The sequence below is a fragment of the Phascolarctos cinereus genome, unplaced genomic scaffold, assembly GCF_003287225.1.
Source record: "Phascolarctos cinereus isolate Bilbo 61053 unplaced genomic scaffold, phaCin_HiC Scaffold_3;HRSCAF=262, whole genome shotgun sequence".
Classification (NCBI taxonomy): Eukaryota; Metazoa; Chordata; class Mammalia; order Diprotodontia; family Phascolarctidae; genus Phascolarctos; species Phascolarctos cinereus.
This window is the reverse complement of record NW_027555736.1, coordinates 230035202-230045276: the sequence shown is the minus strand read 5'-3', so window position 1 is coordinate 230045276 and position 10075 is coordinate 230035202. Positions and strand designations below refer to the sequence as shown.

The following is a 10075-nucleotide window of genomic DNA, read 5'->3' as shown; positions in this document are numbered from 1 at the left end:
CTTTAAAACTATGTAAATTCCCATTCCACCACTCACCCATGGCAGGTAATACATCTAACCTGCTGAAGGATAAGAAAATTTGAAAGGATTAGGAAAAGAGAAAGAAAGGAAATTTACCAAACTGACATTCTCACAGAAATGAGGTTCCTACCTTACTTTTTTGTCCTCAACACAGCCAGTAACTGCTTCCCCACCAATTAGGATGTAGAAGTGTGTATTAACTATTCTTTATGAGGGGTCAGGGAAGAAAAAAAGGACAGCTCACATTTCAGAAGGAATATTCCTTTATAACAGTTAATTTAATAATATACAGTTCTAGATGGAGGGCCTCAGCCACTGTGCTGTAAGGAGACAGTAAGGGAACAGGTCTCTGAGTAGGACCCAATTCTGGCTACCCATGATCATGAACTGTCTCTCAAATAGGATGCCCACACAGACACACACACAGACAGACAGACACACACACACACACACACACACACACACACACACACACACACCATCCATCGTTAAGGGGCAAACTTTCCATTTAGTTCACGTCCAGAATTTTGTTGCTTTTTAATTAGTTTTTTTGGCCATAGAAGATAAAATCCATCATGGAAGATTATTTTAGCACAGTCTCTTCCCAGTCACCTCATGGTTAGGGATGGAGGTCCAGTACCTTGATAAATAGAAGTCCATTTGATTTCTCTTGCAAGGACTGAAGAGATGATGGAATTTTGTTATTCTATGTGCTCTGTTATAACATATATACATATAAGTATGTCTGTGTATATATAGATATGTATACACACACAGAGATAGATAGGTATATATGTTTTAATAAAACTTTTAACAGTCCAATCTGTGCTCTTTGTCCCTGGAAGATCACTCACGGTCATCCCTCTAATAATTAGAGGGCTCATGTGTTTGGGAACCAAGAGTAAGACACTTTAAAACAAGCATTAAAATCCTAGGGAACACTTTAAGTAAGTCACAGGCTTTAAGGAGAAGTAAGTAGGCGGGGGAAGGGACCCAGGTGCTAAATTCTGGAGAAGGGTCCCCTGCATCTTAGAAAAGCCTAGACAAAAACCCCAATAGTAAGTAAAGACACCTTTTTTTAAAAAGGAGCAGAGGAGAACTTATCTTCCTGTGCTCTCAAATACAGGAGGTGGCCTGATACCCATACCCGGACTTTCCTAGAGGCTGAAACCTAATTCCAAGACCACAGCCCCTCACCCACCATCCATTCTAGTGACCTGCACTTGAAGGTGGGTGGTTCCTGATTGAAACAGGCTTAGCCAAGGAATTGGAATTTAAATCCTCTTGCACACCAAAGGGCAGAATTCCCCATACAGCTGTCCAAAGCATTATATCATAAAGCCTTAATGTCCTTAGCAGCTGGAGGAGTCTACCCTTTAAGTGAGGAAGATGAGATAGGAAGGAAAGAAAGAAAGGCTTTAAAATGCTTTAAGAGAACAAGCAAAAGGCTAACAAGCAATGCAATGGCTTTGGACCTAGCCTAGCCTCGCAGAGAAGAACTCTTGCTACCATTTTTCCCTGCGCCGGTAACTGTGTTAAGGATTCAGTAGCCAACTGCATCCTTAGCACTCAATTTCTTTGTATTTATATATATATATTTATTTATAATTATAGATATATGTATTTATATTTTATTTTTTAAACTGGAATAAAATGCAACGGATTCTGGTTCACTCACCTTTAAAATGAGCTGCCCAGTCCCCCCACCCCGAGGGATTTAGGCCTTCAGCCCTGATCTGACGCATTCACCCCCAACTTGACACTTAGCCTCCCACACGGAGGTGGTGGAGCCCCAAGGACACCTAGGAAAGAGGGCACACACTACAATAGGCTACCAGGTCAAGGAGGGGAAGACCCCCACAGAGATTTGTTTCTAACCCTGAGAACCTAAGGAATTGTGAAGGACCTGGAGAGGGAGCTGGCGTTAAAGATCACCAGGCTTTTTATTGCAGTTAAAGCAGACACGGACTGGGTGGTCCCAGCCTCGAGAAGGGACGGCTCGGCGGTCATGGGAACACTCATCACAGAAGCCTTGGCCACAGGCCCGGCAGTGATGTTTGGAAAGCTTTATGCTGAATTCCTTTCGACAGTTGTGGCAGTGCAGGATCTCATGGTCAGGTACCCAGTAGGCTGGCCGGGCAGCATCTTTCACAAGACCTATAGCAGAGATAGAATTATGGTTAGAACCAGCAAAGGACAAGACTCAAGTTACTACATAGGATACAGTATCTCCACACAAGCTACCTCCTTGTGACTGGATGACATACTTTAGCAGAGGGGAAAAACAAAAGGGTCCAAAAATACTTTCATTTACCCCTGAGTTTTTTCAGTCATTTTTCCATCATGTCTGACTCTTTGTGATCTCATTTGGGGTTTTCTTGGCAAAGATATTAGAGTGGTTTGCAATTTTCTTCTCCAGCTTATTTTACAGATGAGGAAACTGAGGCAAATAGGGTAAAATGACTTGCCCCGGGTCACACAGCTAGTAAGGATCTGACGCCAGATTTGAACTCAAGAAGATGAGTCTTCCTGACTCCCAGCCCAGTACTGTAGCCACTATGCCACCTAGCTGCCCCGCTTACCCCTGAAGACAAACATTCTCTCCTTAGCCAGTAAGTCAAAAGCTCTTGAAAAAAATGTCCAAGCTCATTAGCTAAAATCAGAGTAGTCTATCTACCTAGCCTGAGTCAAACACAGTGACGAATGCAAAAGATCAAGTTTCTTGGTTATAATTCCAATTGTCCTCAAACTTTAATCTACTCTAGCCTCCAGTCCCAGTCTACCCAGTCTGAACTGTTGTGGCACACACAATTCACTACCCAAAACTCAACCTTTCTGCAAAAATGATGGTCCTGGTTTGCAGCTTTTGCTGATGCGATTATGTGCCTCCCAAAAGATACACTCGAAACCACTAAACTCAAGGTCACTAACAGAGATCTAAGCAGAAGTCCCTGAAAAGTATTAACCACTTTCTTCTCACTCAGATCAAGGTCACCACGGTAGAACCAACAGTCTGAATTAACCAAGGAGCTGGATATACCAACTACTTTCAGTGAGAGAGCTGACAGAGTCAAGAGCTCAGACTGATGTATATTTTCTCCTTCTTAATTTTTTTTTTGGGGGGAGGGGGAGAAGGGACGAAGCTAATGCAGAAATTTATTGAGTCTGACTATATTTATTTGCTTTTCTTGCCTTCTCAATGGGTTGAGGAGGGAAAGGCGGGAGGGAAAAAATCTGGAACTGAAAATACAACTGAATTAAAAAAGAAAAAGAACTCATCACTTTGCTAGGAAGACATCACACTGTCGTGAATAACTGCCCATGCCCACCTAGTGGTATGTCGATGGCTGTTACTACTGCTCCCAGGGTATTCTGCACTGCCTCGCCCACCTTTCTGGCAATCAGAGTCCCACCTTCTTCATCCACCTGTGCCTCTGGAACATCTGTGCAAAAAATATTTCTGTATTAAAAAAAGCTTACAGATTCTTCTCCATTACAATTCAATTCTATAAGATTTGAAGCATACCATCAGCTGAGGACAAGAGACTGGGTAAAATCTGTCTTTTTTTTTTTTAAATCCCATAGCCTGAGAATATTTATTAACCCACCTTCAAAATAAAAAAAAATATGTTTTCCTTTAAGAGCACTAAAGAAACATCTTCAAAAAGAGAACACAAACCAAGGTTCTCTCTCACAAATAATACTGCCTTTCCAGGATTTTGAACTGCTGATTTTATCTCTAAAGGATTAGAAATGCAGAGTATATACTAAGTATGTCAAAAAACAGCATTCACAGGACTGTGGGTACAGAGAAGAGGATAAGCCAAATCCAGAGATGTAAAATCACCCTCAGAAAAAGCCATCTAGCTTGGGAGTATACCAGGGTCCGAGGTACCCAATCCCAAGTGGCCAAAGGAAGGAGCTACTCTCCCTCTGCTCTTGCAGCTGTAACGTCCCACTTTACCTAAATGGACGTTTCTTGCATCAAAGCAGGTGTCGCACACCCGAACAGGTGCAGGCCCCCAGCCCCGCTCAGGTACTGGCCGTGTCTTGGATGAACAGCTGTCACAGAAGCCCTCCCCACAGGCTCTGCAGTGATGCTTGGTGTCGTTATCTTTAAACGATGTCGCACACTTGTTGCAGTTCTAACAACCCAGAAACAGAAAAGAGACAGATGCTTTCTGTCAGTTCAGGTGAAAGGGGCAATGATATAGAGAATAAATGCCATGGAGCCATCCTGGGGTTGAATTAGCTGCGAATGTTGACTGGAAACCTCCTTCCCAGAAGTTGCACAACCACACTATTCCCAATAGAGAACATGGTAGTCATATGCCCAGGGCAATAATATCAATGTTTTTCTTAACCAGAATTAGGACAATTTTCCAAAAAGAGTTTCTTTGAGGCTGAGATGTCACAGAGTGAAACTCACTATTTAAGCTTCTTAAACTATCTGAGCCCAGAGATTCCAGTCCCTTTTACCATAATTAATTAGTGCACTCCCAAGTGGAGAAAACTGAAACCAGTGAGGACACATAACTTGTCTAAAGTCACCAAGCTAAAATAGGAAAAGAAAAACATGGTAGACTAGCTCATACTGTTGCACTCTCTCCAGTCATATGTTGTGGATTCCCTGGCTCCTCCCACTCATCTGGCAGGTAAATGGCATAAGCTTAACACCATAATGACAGGGCTGCTGAGACTGTACAGAGAGGCTAGTACATACCAGGATCTGGGAGTTGGGTCTCCAATAGGCAGGGGCAATCTGGTCCGTCAGCCAAGACGTCACCGCCTTTGTGGGCCCCAGGCTCAGCTCAGACACTGACTGCGCCATGAAGTTCATCCCATCTAGCAGGCGCTGGGCAGCATTGTTGTTGTCCTTCAAAAATCCATCTGTCTGAAACAACAAATGGGCACGCGTCAAGCCTCCAAATGGAAGAAAGGAGCTTATACTTCTGATAAGCTGAATATTCGTCATTAATTAAACTTAAAGGGTCTAATGTTACTACATGCTTAGGCACTGGGGATTCAAGCACAAAGAAGTATCCTCTACTCACAAGGAGTTTACATCCTAACGAACACAAAACCATTTGGGAAGATTGATGATGTAACAGATATGTTAGGGACCCAAAAATAGCCTTACTGGTCAAACTGACCCAAGTTCAAATAGTGTTAGTAATTCTTTCATATTAAAAAAAAAAAAAAAAAAAAAATCCTGGTTATGACTTTGAACCCTGAAGTGTGGTCAGTTATTTATTTGGTCAGTTTTATACTCCACAGAAATCACAGTATGTGCTAGAGGAGGCCTAGGACAGGGGGAAAGGGAAGGGGACCCTGCTGGTCCGAGGTGGGGGGGGCTTTGGGTGGGTGGGTTCCATCTCATGCTGTTTAAAGTCTTTCTGAGCTCACACGAAGTACAGCTCATGAAATTCTTCCCTTTTGCTGTTATTATTTCTAATGTGTACTGTATGTATCAATATTGCACAGATTGTGGGAAAATTATATGGTTTCTTTTTCACAAGTGAATCTTGCACAAACCTTGCTTATTTTTTACAAGTGTTACAACTGTTTTCACAATCCTGGAGCAGGCTGCTTTTTTGAATTTGCACTGACTACTGACACTATTTACTGCATAGATATAATTTATCATTTGTATCATAAAAAAAGACCGATGACATAAGAACCCCCACACTCACTTGTATACAAGTATCAGATCCACTGAATTTGCTAAACATACCCCCAACCTACGGGATCAGAACCTATAGAATCACCAAAAAACCCAGCGTACACACACAGACACACACAGCACTTTGCAAACATGAAAGCACTATATGAATACTTGTTATTATTATATTTAATCTAAAACAAGGATTAAGATATACATTATTGAAGACTGAGAAACACACTACTAGGGAACCTCCAAATTATGCAGGCACATAAACAAAAAAGGCAAACAGTTTAATCCTTTTTAAAATTTTTATCCTTATAACAAAAATAATAATAGCTGACATGCATGTATTATTTTAACCTGTGCAAAACATTACACAAAGAGCATCTTATTTGATCCTCAAAACAAGCCTAGGACGAGGGCACTGCAGATAATATCATCCCCATTTTATAGATGGGAAAACTTAGACTTAGGTTGAGGGGTTAAGTGACTTGACCAAAGACCAGATAAACAGGTATTCGTTTCGTAGAATATAACCTATATCCTATGATGATGGTGGCTTAAAGAAGAGAATGCTATCAACCTCATGGTATTTGTGGTGGTAAGAGCCCAAAGGGAAAATGTCCAATTGAATGAAAGTTAGACTAAGTTCTCAGAGCAGATTAGCCTGAAACAAAAAGGAGGTGGCTTCTAGAAATGAGATCAGAGTATACTGACCAATTCAGAAAGCAAAAGTGTTCAAAAAGGAAAATAAATAAAGAAATGCTCTGGATTATGATCCTAAAGTGGATATGATGCAACGACAGGTAGCTGTTCAGACAGAAAGGTCCAGCTTTAAGAAACACCTTACAGGGGCAGCTAGGAGGCGCAGTGGATACAGCACCGACCCCGAAGTCAGGAGGACCTGAGTTCAAATGCAGCCTCAGACCAAACACTTGATACTTACTAGCTGCGTGACCCTGGGCAAGTCACTTAACCCCAACTGCCTTTAAAAAAAAAAAAAACACCTTACAGAAGAGCCAAGAACTAAGAATTTAGGGCTGTGGCAACCTACCTATCATATTTCTGTGGGTAAAGAAGGTTAGGGTTAACTTTTGTTCTTTAATTATTCCATGTGAGAATCAAATTTTCATAAAATAAAAGCAGCAGATTATTTCCTTATAAATGGGAAGCTTTTCTCCTAACATCCTGAATTCAAAAGAAAACTTTAAGTAAGGACAGAAAACAGAGAAGGATTTGAAGGGTCGCTCATGCCTACTACACCATGAACATTTTCAAAATTTACAAATTTTATATGGTACTTGAAAAATATCAAAATATGAGCATTTCTTTAAACAAAGAAAAAATAGAATGAGAGACTTTTGGAAGACATCACAAATCTCTTACAGATAACTTGGTTTGTTGGGTTTTTTTTAGTACGTAATAAGTTTAACATGGAAGTTCCAACACTGCCTTGCTCAATTTTATCCCCCTCTGTACTTCCTTTTACTTTCTTCTGCGTGTTTTTTAAACATTTCATTAATACTGTTTTTTTCTCTTCTCCAAATGATAGCTGCTCACTTTATTTCAAGCTCTTGGCTTACAAAAAACAATTAGAAGGTGTCTTTGAACACATAGGTCTTTTCCTTCTTTAAAAAAAAAATTCTCACTGGGGTATGACAGTATCAGCCATATCTTAGGGTTAAAGGATATGCACAATTTAGTGATTTAGGGGGGGAAGTACAGTTCCAAATTACTCTCCAAAACGGTTGGACCCATTCATTGGTGCATCAGTATACCTGTCTTCCCATTATAATTATCCTCCTCCTGGCACTAACCTGCTTAATTGTCCACCTGCCCCAACATCCCTCCAAAAATGCCCTGTCTTATAATAAACAAGCAAAGTAAAGCAAAATAAAATCCACACATCAGCTACATCAGAAAACATTAAGCTTGATTCTACAACCCTCGTCCATCATTTTCCTGTCAAAGGCGGACAACATTACTATTCTTCAGGAGTCCTGACGGATCAGCATACTGACCATGGTTCTTAAGTATCTCAAACGTATTTTCTTTTAGAGTGCGTTAGTCACTGTATAACGTGTTTTGGTTCTTCCCACTTCACCAGTCATTAGTTCATACAGTTCAGATTTCTCTGAACCCATCATTTCTTACAGTACAATAAAATTCCATGACATCACATAGAATGATTACACAATGATTTGTTCAGTCATTCCCTAATTGATGAGTACCCATTTTGCTGCTCCTGGCTATAAAAAAAAAAAGTGCTGCTATATTTCTGCACATATGACTCTTTTCCTTTCTAAAAAAAAAAATCTCTTTAGGATATAACGCCAACAACAGTAGTACTATCAAAGAACACGCACAGTTTGGTGACTTTTTGGGTATTGTTACAAATTACTTTCCAGAATGATTAGATCCATTCACACCTTTACCAGCAATGCATTGGTACACCTGTCCTCTCAGCCTCTCCTACAATTATCATTCTCCTTTTCTGATATCCTTGCCAATCTGATGGGGATCAGACAAAACCTCAGTTTCTTTAATTTCCATTTTTCTTATTAAAACATTTTTCATACAGTTGTTGACAGTGTGCATTTCTTCTTTTGAAAACTGCCCCCTCAGGGGCAGCTAGGTGGTGCAGTGAGAAAGCACTGGCCCTGGAGTCAGGAGGATCTGATTTCAAATCCAGCCTCAGACACTTGACATTTACTAGCTGTGTGACCCTGGGCAAGTCACTTAACGCCACTGCCTAGCCCACCCCAAAACAAACTGCCCCTCATTTATCTGGGGAATGGCTCTTATATGTATGTATTTGCATCAATTCCCTAGGTAGCTTGGATATCAGACTTTTATCAGAAACCTTTCCTGTAAAGATTTTCCCTAGTTAGTTGTTTCCCATTTAACTAGTGTTTCTATTAACGCAAAAACTTTGAATTTTATGTAATCAAATCTGTTCATTTTCTCTCCTGTGAAACTCTCTATCCCTTCTTTGTCAAGAAATCTTTCCCCCCACCTCCACCTCCACCCACCCCAACCGCTTTCTCATTTTCTCAGATTTTGTCTAACATTGACCCTTTATCCAGCAGTAAGAGTCCTTGAGCTCGCTGACCACCATGCCACAAGATTTAATTAACTCTGGGACCTGTGCACCTACTCTGTTGCAGTGATCAAGCTCATTATTTTTTAACCAGCATGAAATAGTTTTATAATTTTATTCATATAATTCCTCTGTATGTCTTGGTAGCTGCAGATGTTTCATACATTCTATCGTTATTCTGAAAGGAATTTCTTTTTCTATTTCTTTCTACTTAGTTTCATTGGTAATATACAGAAAGGTTGATAACAAGGCCCAGGGGTGGAGTAGGGGGTTGGGGGGAGGCAGGGGAAGGTTATTTTATATCCTGCTACATTTACTGAACTATTGTTCCAATTAACTTTTTGAGTGAATCTCTCTAAATTCATTAATATTAAGTGCCTCTTCGCTAGTATTTTATTCAATATTTTTATTGCATCAATATTCATTAGAGAGATTATGTTTTTATTTTCTTTCTCTGGGATATCTCTCCCTGGATTAGGTATAAAGATCACATTTGTCACCCAAAAGACATTTGGTAAGAGTGGACCCTGTTTCCCTATTTTTGCAAACCATTTATATAATACTGGAATTATTTTTCTGTTTTCTTCTCTTTTCGATTTTTAACATGTTTTGCTGAGCCTTTTTTTCCTATCTATCAATCCGTCTTCTTCAATCCTGAAGTAAAAGCCCTGGCTTATCACAAATAAGTACGGTCAAGCAAAACAAGCCAAGGCATTGTCCATAACTGAGGATGCATGTCGGATTCTGCATCTCTACTCCTTCACCTCTCTCCCAGGAGATGAAAGGTATGCTTTATTATCAGTCTTCTCAAGTCATGATTTCAATTGTTATTTGAGTAAAAGTTCTGAGGTCTCTCAGAGTTGTTTCCCCTTACAGTACTGCATCTATCAGTTAAAATGTTCTCCTGTCTGATTCTCCTTTCACAACATGATTAATGTGGAAATATGTTTAACATGACTGCACCTATGTCAAATTGCTTGCTGTCTTGGAGAGGGGAGAGGGAAGGGAGGGAGAAAAATTTGGAATTCAAACTCTTGCAAAAATGAATGTTGAAAAACTATCTTTGGGGCAGCTAGGTGGCACACTACATAGAGCACTGCCCTTGGAGTCAGGAGGACATAGTTCTAATCTGGCCTCAGATACATAACACTCACTAGCTGTGTGACCCTGGGCAAGTCACTTAACCCTCAGTGCCTCAAAAAAAAAAAGAATTAAATAAACTATCTTTACATGTAATTGGAAAAAAAAAATACTATTAAGAACTAAAAGAACAAAAAAAATAAAATGTC

General features: G+C 40.1%; 1 protein-coding gene across 7 annotated transcripts in view; it reads right to left on the bottom strand.

Moving 5' to 3' along the window:
* Window positions 1-266: 266 nt before the first annotated feature.
* The window catches only part of ZFYVE1 (zinc finger FYVE-type containing 1), a 59887-nt gene continuing 50078 nt past the window's right edge, over window positions 267-10075 (bottom strand). For all 7 annotated transcript variants that reach the window (XM_020986362.2, XM_020986363.2, XM_078151491.1 and 4 more), the window contains 4 exons: window positions 4745-4915; window positions 3986-4166; window positions 3351-3464; window positions 267-2178 (listed from right to left, as the gene is read on the bottom strand). In XM_020986362.2, the coding sequence (XP_020842021.1) occupies window positions 1946-2178; window positions 3351-3464; window positions 3986-4166; window positions 4745-4915 (699 nt within the window). In that variant the 3' untranslated portion in view covers window positions 267-1945. The remainder of the gene's footprint in view (window positions 2179-3350; window positions 3465-3985; window positions 4167-4744; window positions 4916-10075) is intronic.